Source organism: Somniosus microcephalus, chromosome 9 (genome assembly GCF_052327205.1).
Source record: "Somniosus microcephalus isolate GS21.2 chromosome 9, FLI_Smic_1.0, whole genome shotgun sequence".
In the NCBI taxonomy this organism is placed as follows: domain Eukaryota; kingdom Metazoa; phylum Chordata; class Chondrichthyes; order Squaliformes; family Somniosidae; genus Somniosus; species Somniosus microcephalus.
Window position 1 is genome coordinate 230861355 of NC_140995.1, and position 20245 is coordinate 230881599.

The window sequence follows — 20245 nt, forward strand, 5'->3', positions numbered from 1 at the left end:
AGGAGTTAAAATCAGGGTCAATGTTTCTGCAGATTAGATTTGAATTTACCACCCTTCAAGTGTAGGTTCTGATGTTCTGGACAAGGAGAAACAGCTTGTCACGGTCAACATTATCTTGGCCCTTTAGAATCCTAAAAACCGCAATCTTATCACATCAACCTTCCCTTTTCCAGTGAGAACACGCCCAATTTACAGCATCGATTCTCATAATCCAATCCCTCCAGCCTCTCAATCAGTCCGCTTTCTTGCTCCTGTATCCTTTCAATGGCTGCAATATCCTTTCTCTACTCTGGCGACCAGAACTGTACACAGTATTCTAAGCGTGGTCACACCAATGATTTATTAAGTAGCAGGATTACCTCACTAGTTCAGCTCAATATTGAGCTTTTAATACATCTCAACATCTGATTTGCTTTACTCACTGCCACTGAGCATTGTTGCGATAGCTTCAATTTATTGTCAGTGAGGACTCTTTCATTTTCCATGCACATTTTTATCAAAGGCCTCACTGAAATCTAAGTACACCACATCCACTGCCTCACCCCTTTCAAACTCCTTAGTCACACCCGCAGCAAAAACCAGTAAATTAGATTGGCGAGACCTCCCCTTTATGGGCACATATTGGATATCGTTTATGATTTTATTGTTATCCAAACGCTCCACGATCTTATCTTTAATAAGGGTTTCATAACTATACACATAATGGACATCAATAAAATGGAAGGATTTGCATTTACATAGCACCTATCACAACCTCAGAGCATCCCAAACACTTTACAGCCAATGAAGTACATTTTGAAGTGTAGTCACTGTTGTAATGTAGGAAATGTGGCAGCCAATTCACGCACAGCAAGCTCCCACAAACAGCAATGTGATAATGGCCAGATAATCTGTTTTATTGATGTTGATTGAGGGATAAATATTGGCCAGGACACCGGGGAGAACTCCCCTGCTCTTCTTCAAAATAGTACCATGTGATCTTTTACGTCCACCTGAGAGAGCAGAAAGGGTCTCGGTTTAACGTCTCTTCCAAAAGACGGCACCTCCGACAGTGCAGCACTCCACTGGAGTGTCAGCCTAGATTTTTGTGCTCAAGTCCCTGGAGTGGGACTTGAACCCACAAGCTTCTGACTGAGATGCAAGAGCGCTACTCACTGAGCCACTGGCTGACACGCAGGGTGCACCCTTTGAGTGTTGGCAGTGAGGGTTCGTGAACATACAACCCTCTTCCACCAATTGTATAGAAAACTTGAAACCGTGAACAAAATTGGTTGTGGGGTGTGATGTATACAGATCATTGTCAGGCTGGAATAATTATAGCCCAAGATAAAGGGCAACCTTTAAATTGTGGGTTCCAACTTTAGCTCCTTTCTGCCGACACTGACAGTGGCTGGTGATCTGACGATGCGGGTGGAGGGTGGTTTATGTTTGCCTGCGTCCGCCCTGACATATTTAATAATTTGGTCTTTGTCAATTGGAAAGTCGCTTAAAAAAAATATTAATTTTCCAACCAGCGCAAAAGGCTTCAACACAAAAATAGCTGACTAGAAGGAAAGATAAAGCAGAGCTTGCGTGAGGGCCAGCCCTGCTGTGATCGCATGGAACATCAGCCCGCCTGACACTTATCAGAGGGGAAAATGTCAGATCTTTCCACACTGGGTCAGCGACTCACAGGCTTACGTAAGTAGGAGGGTCGGACCTGCGGCAAGAGGGCCTCGCTACACTGGTGTAAAAAAATGGTGCATGCATGCGCACACACAAACATACCGACACACACGGAAAAAACACACACACACACACTCATATACACACACAGTTATTTATACACAAACTCCTGCACACACACACACTCATACACACACACGAACACTCATATGCACACACATGCACCCAGACACTCCCGCAAACTCATACACAGACACACATATAAACACGCACGTGCACACACACGCACAATCCCACACTTATACACAAAACCACACGTGCACACAGACCCACACACACACCGTGACGGAGTTATTTTTGGTCTCCCGCACCCCCTCATCCTGAGGCCAGCCTCCCGCACCCCCTCATCCTGAGGCCAGTCTCCAGCACCACCTCAGCCAGGATCGACTAACGCAGGACAGACATGGAAGGGGGCAGACTCTAGGCCTCCCCAGCCTGCAGGACCGAGCAGTGTATTCGCCTGTCGAGACTTTACAGAGGAGGGGAGAAAGAGACTGAAAAAGGAGACAGTCACAATCAAGGCGCTGGCTGCAATGAGTTACTAACAGAGATAATGATCTCCTGTCAGAATCTGATTGAAGCTTACATTTTTTCCACTCTCTCTTCCTCTTTCTCTCTCTCTCTTTCACTCTCTTTTTCTGTTTCTGTCTCTTTCTTGCTCTCTTCCTCTCTCCCTCTTCCCCTCTCTCTCTCATTCTTTCACTCACTCTTCCTCCCTCTTTCTCTAGAAGTTTATTTCTTTATCACTCAGCAACAACCACATGACACTATTACATGACACTATTCCACAGGTCAAAGGACAATATCCCACAGACCAATGTTACAATGTCTATCAGGTCAAATGACACTATCCCACATTACCATATCCCACAGGTCAAATGACACTATCCCACATTACAATATCCCACAGGTCAAATGACACTATCCCACATTACAATATCTCACAGGTCAAATGACACTATCCCACATTACCATATCCCACAGGTCAAATGACACTATCCCACATTACAATATCCCACAGGTCAAATGACACTATCCCGCATTACAATATCTCACAGGTCAAATGACACTATCCCACATTACAATATCCCACAGGTCAACATAGAAACATAGAAACATAGAAAACAGGAGCAGGAGTAGGCCATTCGGCCCCTCGAGCCTTCTCCGCCATTCAATGCGATCATGGCTGATCATCCAAGTTCAGTACCCGGTCTCTGCCTTCTCCCCATACCCCTTGATCCCTTTAGTCTTAAGAAATATATCCAACTCGTTCTTGAATATATTTAATGAATTGTCCTCCACTGCCTTCTGTGGTAGAGAATTCCACAGGTTCACCACTCTCTGGGTGAAGAAATTCCTCCTCATTTCTGTCCTAAAAGGCCTACCCCTTATCCTTAGACTGTGACCCCTGGTTCTGGATTCCCCAACCATCGGGAACATCCTCCCTGCATCTAGTCTGTCCAGTCCTGCCAGAATTTTATAAGTTTCAATGAGATCCCCTCTCATTCTTCTAAACTCCAGCGAGTACAAGCCCAATCGATCCAATCTCTCCTCATACGTCATTCCTGCCATCCCAGGTATCAGCCTGGTGAATTTTCGCTGAACTCCTTCCATGGCAAGAGTATCCTTCCTCAGCTAAGGCGACCAAAACTGCACACAATACTCAAGATGTGGTCTCACCAAGGCCCTGTACAACTGTAGCAAGACATCCTTGTTCCTGTACTCAAACCCTCTCGCTACGAAGGCCAACATACCATTTGCCTTCTTAACCGCCTACTGCACCTGCATGCTTACCTTCAGTGTCTGGTGCACAAGGGCACCCAGGTCTCGTTGCACTTCCCCTTCTCCCAATCTATTATCATTCAGATAATAATCTGCCTTCCTGTTTTTGACACCAAAGTGGATAACCTCACATTTATCCACGTTATATTGCATCTGCCATGCTTCTGCCCAATCACCCAACATGTCCAAATCATCCTGTCGTTTTTTGACATCCTCCTCACAGCACACACGTCCACCCAGCTTTGTGTAATCTGCAAATTTGGAGATATCACATCTAGTTCCCTCGTCTAGATCATTAATATATATTGTGAATAGCTGGGGTCCAAGGACCGATCCCTGCGGTACCCCTCTAGTCACTGCCTGCCACTCGGAAAAAGACCCGTTTATTCCAACTCTTTGCTTTCTATCTGCCAACCAGTTCTCTATCCAAGTCAATACCTTGCCCCCAATCCCATGTGCTTTAACTTTACATGCTAATCTCAAATGGCACTATCCCACATTACAATGTCTCACAAGTCAAATGACACAATCCCACATTACAATATCCCACAGGTCAAATGACACTATCCCACATTACAATATCTCACAGGTCAAATGACACTATCCCACATTACGATATCCCACAGGTCAAATGACACTATCCCACATTACAATATCTCACAGGTCAAATGACACTATCCCACATTACAATATCCCACAGTTAAATGACACTATCCCACATTACAATATCCCACACGTCAAATGACACTATCCCACATTACGATATCCCACAGGTCAAATGACACTATCCCACAGGTCAAATGGCACTATCCCACATTACAATATCTCACAGGTCAAATGACACTATCCCACATTACGATATCCCACAGGTCAAATGACACTATCCCACATTACAATATCTCACAGGTCAAATGGCACTATCCCACATTACAATATCCCACACGTCAAATGACACTATCCCACATTACGATATCCCACAGGTCAAATGACACTATCCCACAGGTCAAATGGCACTATCCCACATTACAATATCTCACAGGTCAAATGACACTATCCCACATTACAATATCCCACAGGTCAAATGACACTATCCCACATTACAATATCTCACAGGTCAAATGGCACTATCCCACATTACAATATCCCACAGGTCAAATGGCACTATCCCACATTACAGTATCTCACAAGTCAAATGACACTATCCCACATTACAATATCTCACAGGTCAAATGGCACTATCCCACATTACAATATCCCACAGGTCAAATGGCACTATCCCACATTACGATGTCCCACAGGTCAAATGACTATCCCACATTACAATATCCCACAGGTCAAATGACACTATCGCACATTACAATATCCCACAGGTCAAATGGCACTATCCCACATTACAATATCTCACAGGTCAAATGGCACTATCCCACATTACAATATCCCACAGGTCAAATGGCACTATCCCACATTACAATATCTCACAGGTCAAATGACACTATCCCACATTACAATATCCCACAGGTCAAATGACACTATGCCACATTACGATATCCCATAGGTCAAATGACACTATCCCACATTACAATATCCCACAGGTTAAATGACACTATCCCACATTACAATATCTCACAGGTCAAATGGCACTATCCCACATTACAATATCCCACAGGTCAAATGGCACTATCCCACATTACAATATCCCACAGGTTAAATGACACTATCCCACATTACAATATCCCACAGGTTAAATGACACTATCCCACATTACAATATCCCACAGGTCAAATGACACTATCCCACATTACAATATCCCACAGGTTAAATGACACTATCCCACATTACAATATCCCACAGGTTAAATGACACTATCCTACATTACAATATCCCACAGGTTAAATGACACTATCCTACATTACAATATCCCACAGGTTAAATGACACTATCCCACATTACAATATCCCACAGGTTAAATGACACTATCCCACATTACAATATCCCACAGGTCAAATGACACTATCCCACATTACAATATCCCACAGGTTAAATGACACTATCCCACATTACAATATCCCACAGGTTAAATGACACTATCCTACATTACAATATCCCACAGGTTAAATGACACTATCCTACATTACAATATCCCACAGGTTAAATGACACTATCCCACATTACAATATCCCACAGGTTAAATGACACTATCCTACATTACAATATCCCACAGGTTAAATGACACTATCCTACATTACAATATCCCACAGGTTAAATGACACTATCCCACATTACAATATCCCACAGGTTAAATGACACTATCCCACATTACAATATCTCACAGGTTAAATGACACTATCCCACATTACAATATCCCACAGGTTAAATGACACTATGCCACATTACAATATCCCACAGGTTAAATGACACTATCCCACATTACAATATCCCACAGGTTAAATGACACTATCCCACATTACAATATCCCACAGGTTAAATGACACTATCCCACATTACAATATCTCACAGGTCAAATGACACTATCCCACATTACAATATCTCACAGGTTAAATGACACTATCCCACATTACAATATCCCACAGGTTAAATGACACTATCCCACATTACAATATCCCACAGGTTAAATGACACTATCCCACATTACAATATCTCACAGGTCAAATGACACTATCGCACATTACAATATCCCACAGGTCAAATGACTCTCTGCCACATTATAATATCCCACAGGTTAAATGACACTATCCCACATTACGATATCTCACAGGTTAAATGACACTATCGCACATTACAATATCCCACAGGTCAAATGACTCTCTGCCACATTATAATATCCCACAGGTTAAATGACACTATCGCACATTACGATATCTCACAGGTTAAATGACACTATCGCACATTATAATATCCCACAGGTTAAATGACACTGTCGCACATTACAATATCTCACAGGTTAAATGACACTATCCCACATTACAATATCTCACAGGTTAAATGACACTATCCCACATTACAATATCCCACAGGTCAAATGACTCTATGCCACATTATAATATCCCACAGGTTAAATGACACTGTCGCACATTACAATATCCCACAGGTTAAATGACACTATCGCACATTACAATATCCCACAGGTTAAATGACACTATCGCACATTACGATATCTCACAGGTTAAATGACACTATCGCACATTACGATATCTCACAGGTTAAATGACACTATCGCACATTATAATATCCCACAGGTTAAATGACACTATCGCACATTACGATATCTCACAGGTTAAATGACACTATCGCACATTATAATATCCCACGGGTTAAATGACACTATCGCACATTATAATATCCCATAGGTTAAATGACACTATCCCACATTACGATATCCCACAGGTCAAATGACTCTCTGCCACATTATAATATCCCATAGGTTAAATGACACTATCCCACATTACGATATCTCACAGGTTAAATGACACTATCCCACATTACAATATCCCACAGGTTAAATGGCACTATCCCACATTACAATATCCCACAGGTTAAATGACACTATCCCACATTACAATATCCCACAGGTTAAATGACACTATCCCACATTACAATATCTCACAGGTCAAATGACACTATCGCACATTACAATATCCCACAGGTCAAATGACTCTCTGCCACATTATAATATCCCACAGGTTAAATGACACTATCCCACATTACGATATCTCACAGGTTAAATGACACTATCGCACATTACAATATCCCACAGGTCAAATGACTCTCTGCCACATTATAATATCCCACAGGTTAAATGACACTATCGCACATTACGATATCTCACAGGTTAAATGACACTATCGCACATTATAATATCCCACAGGTTAAATGACACTGTCGCACATTACAATATCTCACAGGTTAAATGACACTATCCCACATTACAATATCTCACAGGTTAAATGACACTAACCCACATTACAATATCCCACAGGTCAAATGACTCTATGCCACATTATAATATCCCACAGGTTAAATGACACTGTCGCACATTACAATATCCCACAGGTTAAATGACACTATCGCACATTACAATATCCCACAGGTTAAATGACACTATCGCACATTACGATATCTCACAGGTTAAATGACACTATCGCACATTACGATATCTCACAGGTTAAATGACACTATCCCACATTACGATATCTCACAGGTTAAATGACACTATCGCACATTATAATATCCCACAGGTTAAATGACACTATCGCACATTATAATATCCCATAGGTTAAATGACACTATCGCACATTACGATATCCCACAGGTCAAATGACTCTCTGCCACATTATAATATCCCATAGGTTAAATGACACTATCCCACATTACGATATCTCACAGGTTAAATGACACTATCCCACATTACAATATCCCACAGGTTAAATGGCACTATCCCACATTACGATATCTCACAGGTTAAATGACACTATCCCACATTACGATATCCCACAGGTTAAATGACACTATCCCACATTACGATATCTCACAGGTTAAATGACACTATCCCACATTATAATATCCCACAGGTTAAATGACACTATCCCACATTACGATATCCCACAGGTTAAATGACACTATCGCACATTACAATATCCCACAGGTTAAATGACACTATCCCACATTACGATATCCCACAGGTTAAATGACACTATCCCACATTACGATATCCCACAGGTTAAATGACACTATCCCACATTACGATATCCCACAGGTTAAATGACACTATCGCACATTACAATATCCCACAGGTTAAATGACACTATCCCACATTACGATATCCCACAGGTTAAATGACACTATCCCACATTACGATATCTCACAGGTTAAATGACACTATCGCACATTACAATATCCCACAGGTTAAATGACACTATCCCACATTACAATATCCCACAGGTTAAATGACACTATCCCACATTACAATATCTCACAGGTTAAATGACACTATCCCACATTACAATATCCCACAGGTTAAATGACACTATCCCACATTACAATATCCCACAGGTTAAATGACACTATCCCACATTACAATATCCCACAGGTTAAATGACACTATCCCACATTACGATATCCCACAGGTTAAATGACACTATCCCACATTACGATATCCCACAGGTTAAATGACACTATCGCACATTACAATATCTCACAGGTTAAATGACACTATCCCACATTACAATATCTCACAGGTTAAATGACACTATCCCACATTATAATATCCCACAGGTTAAATGACACTGTCGCACATTACAATATCCCACAGGTTAAATGACACTATCCCACATTATAATATCCCACAGGTTAAATGACACTGTCGCACATTACAATATCCCACAGGTTAAATGACACTATCGCACATTACAATATCTCACAGGTTAAATGACACTATCCCACATTACAATATCTCACAGGTTAAATGACACTATCCCACATTATAATATCCCACAGGTTAAATGACACTGTCGCACATTACAATATCCCACAGGTTAAATGACACTATCGCACATTATAATATCCCACAGGTTAAATGACACTATCGCACATTACAATATCTCACAGGTTAAATGACACTATCCCACATTACAATATCTCACAGGTTAAATGACACTATCCCACATTATAATATCCCACAGGTTAAATGACACTATCGCACATTACAATATCTCACAGGTTAAATGACACTATCCCACATTACAATATCTCACAGGTTAAATGACACTATCCCACATTACAATATCCCACAGGTTAAATGACACTATCCCACATTACAATATCCCACAGGTTAAATGACACTATCCCACATTACGATATCCCACAGGCTAAGCATAGAAGCCCAGAAGCAAATGGAGCAACATGTCTGCAGAGGGTAGGCGAGCTTCCAGTGTCTCACGCAGCCCATTCTGATTCCACATTATGTAGCACTACGTAGCACATCCAAGGTATTGGCTGCTTGGAAGAGAGTTACCAAGGCTGCGTGGTCTAACTATGATATAAGATGATGTGATGATAAACTGCAGGTTAAAAGCTGGAGCAGTTTTTTAATGTCACCTTCCCACCTGAAATGGATTTCGGTTAATCTCAAACCCATGGATACAAACTGCACTAATTCAGTGCAATGGACGGTGTCCTCCTCCCCCGGCACTAATGCCCACTGATCCTCCTAGTTATGTGAAAGGTGCTGCATAAATGTAAGAAGCAGCTGTAAGATCTGACAAGACAATAGGCTGGAGAGTAATGGCTGGACTCACGCTGCACTGAAGCTAACAATCACAATGGAAAGAGCCCACAGGCCAGTGGGAAATTGGCAGCTTAAGAAGCTCCTGCCTCTCCATTCACTGCAGATATAGCCCTGGGTATCTTGACACAGTTAACCAGTGTTCCTGCAAAAGAACGGGGAGAGAACAGTCTGGAAGGGGCACAAGAAAAACCTTGTTGTCTGGTAGGTGACCTCTCCCTCACCTCTAACCTCCAACCCCTCTCTCTCTCTCGCCATTGCAAGCAGTCTTGTCTCTCTTTCTGTTTTGTGATACTATTACATAGAATTACGTAGAATGTACAGCACAGAAACGGGCCAAGGGGCCTAACTGGTCCGTGCCGGTGTTCATGCTCCACACGAGTCTCCTCCCTCCCTACCTCATCTCACCCTATCAACACATCCCTCTATTCCTTTCTCCTTCATGTGTTTATCTAGCTTCCCCTGAAATGCATCTGTGCTATTCACCTCAACCACTCCCTGTGGTAGCGAGTTCCACATTCTCACCACTCTCTGGGTAAAGAAGTTTCTCCTGAATTTCTTGCAGTCTGCAGGCTTTTCAAACTTGGTGTCACCTCCCCAGCGCACCCCCACACCATTCAATCCAATTCAATTCAAATCGCTTTATTGGCATGACAAGGTACATCTTATGTTGCCAAAGCATCGAAAAACATTCATGGTTGTACACAAAAATACAGATCTATCCATACAGTGTATAAACAGATATATCCCTGAGTGTATAAATATACATTCATATAATTTGTATATACTCTTTTCTTATATTTAGTGGTTGTCCCTCTGTTTATGGCAAACTGTAACATAGTGTGCCGCTAAGGTTACACAATTTCTCTCTTCCCCTAGTAGGTATGGGAGTTTTTGGTCGTCATTCAAATTTCTGAATTCCGGGCATATTTTTGTGAATTTTGGGTAGAAATTCTCCCTTATGCCCTGATATTTTCTACAAGCTGTGAGGAAGTGCATCTCTGTCTCCACCACTCCCTGACTGCAGTGAGAGCATATCCTGTCCTCTCTTGGTAGCCAGGTCTGCCTGTGTCTACCTTTTTCGATCGCCAACCCCCAATCCCCCACCAATCCTTGAGTCTTCTCGAGTTATCTCCTACTCTTTTCGACCTTGGTGATGTCCCAGACCACTGACTGTGACCTTTCACCTCGGCCACTCAATTTGAAAACAGAAATTGTCTCCCACTTTAAACCATTAATTCAAACCCCTCAGTGTAAGTAATGGTGAATTGTTTGCCACGTTGTGAAGCTCAGACTCTGAAATCCTTACACTAGGCGGTTAAACATTCACTCATACACTGTTCTACCTGTGGGGATTGTGTGGTGTGTATAACAGGTATTCTGGCCCCTTGAGCGTCCCCCACTCCCTTCGCTCCACCATTGGTGGCCGTGCTTTCAGGTGCCGAGACCCTAAGCTCTGGAATTCTCTCCCTAAACCTCTCCGCCTCTCTATCACTCTCTCCGCCTTTGAGACGCTCCTTAAAACCTACCGCTTTGACCAAGCTTTTAGTCTCCCCGACTAATGTCTGCTACTTTGGCTTGGTGTCAATTTCTTAGCCTGATACACTGCTTTGAAGCACCTTGGGTCATTTTACTATGTTAAAGGTGTAACATAAATTGTTGTTATTATGTTTCATAAGATTTTAATTTAGGCTGCTGGTCTCTCACTCCCTCTCCAGGTCCCACTCTCTCACTCCCTCTCTCCAGGTCCCACTCTCACACTCCCTCTCCAGGTCCCACTCTCTCACTCCCTCTCTCCAGGTCCCACTCTCACACTCCCTCTCCAGTTTCCACTCCCACACTCCCTCTCTCCAGGTCCCTCCCACACTCCCTCTCTCCAGGTTCCACTCCCACACTCCCTCTCTCCAGGTTCCACTCCCACACTCCCTCTCTCCAGGTCCCTCCCACACTCCCTCTCTCCAGGTTCCACTCCCACACTCCCTCTCTCCAGGTCCCACTCTCTCACTCCCTCTCTCCAGGTCCCACTCTCACACTCCCTCTCCAGTTTCCACTCCCACACTCCCTCTCTCCAGGTTCCACTCCCACACTCCCTCTCTCCAGGTTCCACTCCCACACTCCCTCTCTCCAGGTCCCTCCCACACTCCCTCGCTCCAGGTTCCACTCCCACACTCCCTCTCTCCAGGTTCCACTCCCACACTCCCTCTCTCCAGGTCCCTCCCACACTCCCTCTCTCCAGGTTCCACTCCCACACTCCCTCTCTCCAGGTTCCACTCCCACACTCCCTCTCTCCAGGTCCCTCCCACACTCCCTCTCTCCAGGTTCCACTCCCACACTCCCTCTCTCCAGGTTCCACTCCCACACTCCCTCTCTCCAGGTTCCACTCCCACACTCCCTCTCTCCAGGTTCCACTCCCACACTCCCTCTCTCCAGGTCCCTCCCACACTCCCTCTCTCCAGGTTCCACTCCCACACTCCCTCTCTCCAGGTCCCTCCCACACTCCCTCCCACCAGTTCCCACTCCCACACTCCCTCTCTCCAGGTCCCTCCCACACTCCCTCCCACCAGTTCCCACTCCCACTCCTCTCTCTGAAGTTGATCTCTGTGCTACAGTAGAGAACCTATCATTGGCCTCAGTTGCCTCTAAACTAGAGAGTGGTGAAATCAATCCAGTGACTCCCACTCCTGCCTGCTGTCCAGCGACCCTGGGTGCGGACAAAAGATTAGCCTGGGCTCCGATGCCTCCACAGTCGAATAGTCTGCTGGCATTCGGTGTCAAGGACGGCACGGGAGGAATGTCCATTGGGACCAAGTACTGGAGCATGCCTTCAGGAGAAGAGAGGTGATGGCGAGGGGGAAGAACTGCAAGGATTTTCTCCTGATTGTATAAAGCCATGCAGGGTTAGTGGCAGCAAGCTAGGAATGTGAATCCTGTTCCCTCACACTGTGAGCGCAGGAGCTCCGCTCAGTCTGCTTCCACTGCCCAATAATGTCATTAAACGCTGTCTTGTTCGAAACAAATCTGCCACAGAAATAGACACAACAGAAACTACGACAGGATATTACACACAATCCCAGATCTTTGGAACCATTTGATTTATATAGAGATATATATGGAAGAGTTATAACCCGCCCAAGCTGGCTTTATCACACGCCAAAAACTAGAAACTGGGAGCTGCCGAGAGTTTGAATATCTCGGCTCGCTAAGACAAGCAGACCGAGAGAGTTTCCGGGATCGATCCCTACGCTGTGCCGTTAGTTGCTCCAGTGTGGGAGCAGGTGCTGCAAATCCACCTCAGAGGCCCCAGGTTTTTGGGGGAGTGGGGGGGTGAAGTGGACCCCCATCCCGATGGCTGGGGAGCAGTTCGAGTGCGGACGTGGGGAGAGGACGGGAGTTGGGCTCGACTGGGGTGATCTGCCCCCCACGGTGGAAAAGCCCATCGACGTTCACTCTCTGGACATCCGAATAATAGTCACATTGGGGGTGGGGATACTGGAGGCACTTTGGCACCCTGAGAATGGTGTCCTGGCAAAAACCAGCGCCTTCAGGAGAGGAGGGGAGAGAATCATAGAATCACAGAATGGTACAGCACAGAGGAAGGCCATTCGGCCCATCGTGCCAGTGCTGGCCCTTTCTCCAGAGCCCTATAAAATGGGCAAGGAAATAAAAATAAAAAGAGAACCGAGGGGGGCCTTCCTGCGGGTTAGGGCCACGTTGAGACTGTGGGAAGTCAGTACCCTGCCACCGTGCCCTCCAGCCACCTCATGTTCCAGCCGCCAGTGCGATCTCCGCTACCAATATGGTGGGCTCGCACCTCCGGCCGGAACTGTGCTTCCAGCCCCACCATATTGGGGGACTTAGTAGGCCACTTAGCGCCCGAAAAACAGATGCTACGCGGCTGGATTTCTAATCGAGGCCACACTATCAAAAGAATAATCCAAAAGGTCCCTGGGCTGTCAAATCCATTTTCTGACAGGATTGACATCAGTCTCACAAATAAAGGTGTCTCGATTCCGACAGGTAACCTCCATTGATTTGGAACATCAATAAGGCACCAGCACCGTACGGTGCACAGCAAAAAGGACCACCGACCATTCCCTCCCGATCGCAATCATCCGCAATACCCCAGTCAGAAACACCGCGAATCAGGTAAGGCCGAAGGGAGTCTGCCCGGGACTATAAAGTGCCATCCGGCCACTCTAGCTCATCCGTTCATAGAGTATTTACAGCACAGAACAGGCCATTTGGCCCAACAGGTCTATGTTGGTGTTTATGTTCCACACAAACCTCATCCCAACCTACTTCATCTCAACCTATCAGCATATCAAGTACCTCAGCCCCATTTACCTGCCTTTGCTCCATTTCCCTTGATACTCTTACCTAACAAGAATCTATTGATCTCAGTCTTGGAAGCTCCAATTGACCCCAAGCATCTGCAGCCTTTTGGGGGAGGGAGTTCCAGATTTCCACTAGCCTTATGTGTGAAAAAGTGCTTCGTAATTTCACTCCTGAACGGCCCAGCTCTAACTTTAAGATTCTGCTCCCTTGTTCAGGATTCCCCACATCAACTTCTGCTCAAGGCTACCAACATTCCTAGTGCGCCAACAAAACTGGTTAACTCCGATGGGAATTGAAGCATGCCTGAGAAACCTCCACTCATAAAAGGAGTTTCCCCAATTAGACACCTCCCCACTCGCTGGCACAGAATACCATAGAATCTTACAGCAAAGGAGAAGGCCATTCGGCCCATCGCATCTGTGCCGGCTCTTAGAAAGAAAGAAAAAAAAGAAAGACTTGCAATTCTATTGTGCCTTTGACGACCACCGGACTTCCCAAAGCACTTTACAGCCAGTGAAGTACTTTTTGGAGTGTAGTCACTGTTGTAATGTAGGAAAACGCAGCAGCTAATTTGTGCACAGCAAGCTCCCACAAACAGCAATGTGATAATGACCCGATAATTCCTTTATTTTAAGGCTGATTGAGGGATAAATATTGGCCAGGACACTGGGGAGGACTCCCCTACTCTTCTTCGAAATAATGCCGTGGGATCTTTTACGTCCACCTGAGAGAGCAGACGGGGCCTCGGTTTAACGTCTCATCTGAAAGACAGCACCTCCGACAGTGCGGCACTCCCTCAGTGCTGCACTGGGAGTGTCAGCCTAGATTTTTGTGCTCAAGTCTCTGGAGTGGAACTATCCAATCAGTCCCACTCCCCTGCTCTTTCCCCATAGCCCTGCAAATGTGTCCTTTTCAAGTATTTATCCAATTCCCTTTTGAAAGTTACAATTGAATCTGCTTCCACCGCCCTTTCAGGCAGTATATTCCAAATCGTAACAACTCATTGCGAAAATGTTTTTATCCTCATGTTGCCTCTGGTCCTTTTGCCAATCACCTTAAATCTGTGTCCTCTGGTTACCGGCCCATCTGCTAGTGGAAACAGTTTCTCCTTATTTACTCTATCAAAACCCCTGATGGTTTTGAACACCTCTATTAAACCTCCCATTAATCTTCTCTGCTCTAAGGAGAATTTTAAATATTGTATCAGTAATTTCACATCATTGCTGTGACCAGTGACCCTATTACAGTCTGTGCCAAGCCCAGCCCAGAGTGAAGACTCCCACCCCATTAGATTGCTGTTACAAAGTCCTTACAGCACAGAAACAGGCCGTTCGGTCCAACTGGTCCATGCCAATGTTTATGCTCCACACTGTTAGTGTCTATGGACACCCACCTGCAATGGGCAGAGGTTCTGGGTGACCTGCCTCTGGGGGTCCTCCCTCCCCTGTGGGCACAAGTCACCGAGGACCCACTGGTGCCTCACTCCCCCCACCCCTCTCCCTACACAATACCAAATCAACAGCCGTCGGGGGGGATTTGTTGGTCTCCTCCGTCCCCAACCCACGCACCACCCCCCCCCCCCCCAAAATCTCAACAGGCAACCGCGGGGCCTGGGTCACTTCCTCGCGTTTAATCCTTAATGGACCACGCCAAACGTGAGTGAGCGAGAGAGAGAGAGAGAGAGTTTGTACTCACCACTCTCAGTCTGGGCTGGTGGTCCAGAGTCTGCAGGAAGGCCGAGCTGACCTCGCCTCCCCTGTCGGGGTCGCTGGAGATGTCTTCCTCCGACTCGTCCCAGGAGGAGGAGAAGCCGGCGGAAGAGGCCGAGGAGGAGGACAGCTTGCGGAGGAAAGTCTGGGGCCCGTTCGGGTTGGTGTCATCATCGGCGGTCTCCTGGCGGCCGTCCCTCCCGTGCTCCGTCACGATGACATGAGGGATCTCCACCCCGCTGCTGCTGCTGAGGCCGGGGGCGGGGGGCGGCGATAGGCGAGGGGAGCCGGGCCGGACTGGGGAAGGGATCCTGAGCCCAGCCGGCCCGGCTCCTGCGCTCTGGTCCCCGGCAGTGCAGTGGTGGGCTAAACCTCGGCAAAGCCGCTCCTCCTGGCTCGGAGTGGGTCCGCTGTTCACCGCGAGGTCCCACCGCAGCTGCGGCATCACGCCCTGCTGTCCCCGCTCAGCCCTGCCTGGTCCGCCGGCCTCCATCCCTTGAGCGGCGTCCTCGTCCGTTTGGGAATGGCGCCGGAATTCCCACATGGCTCCAGGACTGCCGGCCCGGGCGACCTCGAAGATTCCGATCTTCCGGTCTGCCTGGGCGTTGCGTGACTCCGTCTCCAGCTGCGGAGTGTGGGAGCGCTGCCTGAGCCAGCTGGTAATCCCGGAGTCGCTGGTGGCAGTGAGGTGAGGAGCTCCTCCCGGCGTGGCTCCGCCCCCGGGCCGCAGGTCCTCGCTGGAGCGGGCCGGCTGGAGGCCCTGTGCGCTGGCCCCCGCGGTTGAGCGGCGGTCGGTGCCGGCGGTCAAACGCATGTGGCAACGGGAGACGTGGCGCTCGGGCACCTTGAGCGCTGGCCTGCCGGTCCTGGGAGAGCAGTTGGCCTTGACGTCGTTACTCATTGTGCCCAAGCTGCTCAAGGTGCAAGCAGCCATAGCATCCGCAGCCGGCGGTGCAGGAGGGGGGGGTAGGCGGGGACTGGCATCCAGCTCGCAGCTCACTGGCTCCCGTCCCCTCCCCTCCCAGGAACCTGTGACACCAGCCGACTCTACCGAATCCGTCCCGACATTCCAACAACGCAAAACAGAGGCAAATCCACAGGATGTATTCAAAGCATGTGCCCCCTGGGTACCGGGTGAGAGAGAAAGAGATCCGGGAGCCAAGTCGACTGTGAATCCGGAGCGGAGAAGGTGGGAATGCAGATTCGTGGGGGTCTGCTTGGCGTTCCCTATAAAGTGGCACGGATGCTTCGGAAATTCGAGTGGCAGCTGGGAGTACTCAAGAGGCCTGGTGCGTGGAGTGTCATTCCCCTCCTCCTTCTCCCCCTCTGCCCCGGTTAAGTGGGTGCCAATCTGTGCGGTGATGCCAGCTTATTGTAGCCAGTTCAATGCCAGCACATTGTGTGTGTTGGGGTGGGTGGCTTTAAGCTGTCAATCAAACCACACTCACACCCTCACACACACACACACACACTTTTGCAGGTTTCTGGTCTGCACACTTGGCCAAGTATTTTTTTTTTAAAGTCCACTAGAAATCTTTGCAGTTCCAATCCGGATCCAATCCTCGGAGGAAGGGAGATGCAGCGGTTGTGTGTGTGAAGCACCAAGATCCAGATGTTTAATCAGCTGTCCCGTTCAACCAAAAAATAACCCAAAATCCAGCCACAGCGATCGGGGGTTTAAAGCTCATCGAATCCTCACTGCACAGTCAGATCCAACAAAAACTCAAAACTACACAATTCAGGTTCAGAGAGAGAGAGAGAGAGGAGGGTTGCAATAAAGAATACTTCCAGACCCGCTGCCTTTCACCCGAGTTGGAATAAAAGTCGCAAGGTCTCGCTGAGTTTCAGCCCCAGTGTCAGTCTCTCCCCACTCGTTCTGTGCCTCGGTCGAGTTGTGATATTTGCTGAGCTCTCCAGTGACTGGCTGGTGAGAGCCGAGTGTCAGTCTGTCTGATGTACGAGCAGGAAGGAAGTGAGCTTGTTCTGAAAAGTCGAAGTGTGTACGAGGCAGAATGAGTCCTATTTTCACACACACACACAGCCCTGACCAGAGAGTCAAGCAACGTGAAAGTTTCCACTGCAGCACACTGGTAAAACTCATGAACTACTGTGAAAAAGTACACACACAGTGCAATTACACCATTTCACAGGGATGTTATGCAACTCCTAGAGCGGGTGTGAAATAACTTGCAGCTTAATCCTGAAAAAAGTTGGGCTTTTTTTGGGGGGTGGGGGAGAAACTCTTTAGTTTCTATTTTCCCTTCGTGTTTACATCTGTATGGGTGGGACTGCACAGACCGGTTTGGCAAACCGCCTGAATGGTTGTTGTCTCTTGCTGGGGTTGAGTGGGGGAGCAGAGTGGGGGGCTCTGACCCCCACACACACTCCCCCCTCCCCAGCAGCTCTGGGGGGCTGGGACAAGCCGCCCTCCTCTCTGCAGCAGGAGAAAACCACAGAACTGTCGGGAATTCGAGTTACACGCAGGTTTCGGATCACAAGACTGAGCTGGGAGCTTTGGGAAGAATGTGGGTTGTGGTCTCACATCAGAATCCTATTAGCCGGGGTGGGGGGGGGCTCGGTGAGTCGCACTCTAGCCTTTGAGGCAGAAGGTTGTGGTGTCCCACTCCAGAGACTTGAGCACATAATCTCGGCTGACACTCTGGTGCACTGCTGAGGGAGTGCTGCAGTGTCTGAGGTGCCGTCTTTCAGAGGAGACGTTAAACCGAGGCCCCGTCTGCTCTCTCAGGTGGACGTAAAATAAGAGCCTGGAATTCTCCCCAGTGCCCTGGCCAATATTCACCCCTCAACTAACATCATGGAAAAAAACCAGATGATCTGGTCATTATCTCATTGCTGTTTGTGGGAGCTTGATGTGCGCAAATTGGCTGCTGTGTTTCCTACATTAGAATAATAACCAGACTTCAAAAAGTACTTAATTGGCTGTAAAGCGCTTTGGGACGTCCTGGGGTCATGTCAGGTGCGACAGCAATGCAAGTCTTTCTTTGTTTCTTTTCAAATCCGTGTGTTGACAGAGATGTGCGCCTCTGGGTCTCTGTAACCCCGTGGACTGAGAGGTAGCCTGACAGAGGTTTCTGAGCTGGCAAACAGCACAGAGAACCTCAATCTGTCACACTACTTCAAACTGAACCGTGACGACAGGGCAAGGAACCCAGGTCCAAACTAGTGGCAGGCAAATTCAGGATTCCGGGTGCCAGGAATTTCTCACGCAGAGGGTTGAAGCCTGGGAATGGGTTCTGCAGGTAGGGTAAGGGAGGTGAGGAAACCCGGGATCATGTGAGGGACAGTCAGATCTCGTGAGGAGGAGGGCTGGAGGGTCTTTCGGGATGGATGGGCTGTGATGGGCCGAATGACCTCCCTCGAGGCAGTTCAGAGAAGGTTCACTCGGTTGATTCCGGAGATGAGGGGGTTGACGTATGAGGAAAGGTTGAGTAGGTTGGGCCTCTACTCATTGGAATTCAGAAGAATGAGAGGCGATCTTATCGAAACATATAAGATTGTGAGGGGGCTTGATCGGGTGGATGCGGTGAGGATGTTTCCACTGATGGGTGAGACTAGAACTAGGGGGCATAATCTTAGAATAAGGGGCTGCCGTTTCAAAACTGAGATGAGGAGAAACTTCTTCACTCAGAGGGTAGTAAATCTATGGAATTTGCTACCTCAGAGAGCTGCGGAAGCTGCGACATTAAATAAATTTAAAAAGGAGATAGACAGTTTCCTAGCTGATAAGGGAATTAAGGTTTATGGGGAGCGGGCAGGGAAGTGGACGTGAGTCTAGGTTCGGATCAGCCATGATCCTATTGAATGGCGGAGCAGGCCCGAGGGGCCGTATGGCCTACTCCTGCTCCTACTTCTTATGTTCTTATGTTCTCCCCCGCCTCTCTACCTCTCTCTCCTCCTTTAAGACGCTCCTGAAAACCTACCTCCTAGACCAAGCTTTTGGTCATCTGTCCTAATAGCTCCTTTTGTGGCTCGGTTTCAAAGTTTGTTTGATAATCGCTCCTGTGAAGCCCATTGGGACGTTTTACTGCGTTAAAGGCGCTAGATAAATACAACTTGTTGTTGTGTCTAACTTGTGACCTTCTCCATTAAAGGCGCTATATAAATGAATGTTGTTCAGAGCCGCTGGACAAAAGGTGGCGTGTGGAGCCAGTGTATTTTTTTTAATTCATTCTCGGGATGTGTGCATCACTGACACATGGACAAAAAGATTTGCAGCATGGATCCCATCACCACAGCTCCAAGACTGGGTGTTACCAGGCAACTGCAGAAAGAATGGAGCAGCTTTCTGGGGGATCTGGACTGAGAGGGAGAGAGAGGGAGACATCCACACACGCGGAAAAAGCACTTGCATTTCTCCAGTGCTTCTCACAAC

General features: G+C 47.2%; 1 protein-coding gene across 1 annotated transcript in view; it reads right to left on the minus strand.

Moving 5' to 3' along the window:
- Positions 1-18000, minus strand: part of LOC147113116 (inositol-trisphosphate 3-kinase B-like) — a 224573-nt gene extending 206573 nt beyond the window's left edge. The window contains exon 1 of the mRNA XM_085997993.1: positions 15839-18000. Coding sequence (XP_085854119.1) covers positions 15839-16786 — 948 coding nt within the window. The 5' untranslated portion in view covers positions 16787-18000. The remainder of the gene's footprint in view (positions 1-15838) is intronic.
- Positions 18001-20245: the final 2245 nt, after the last annotated feature.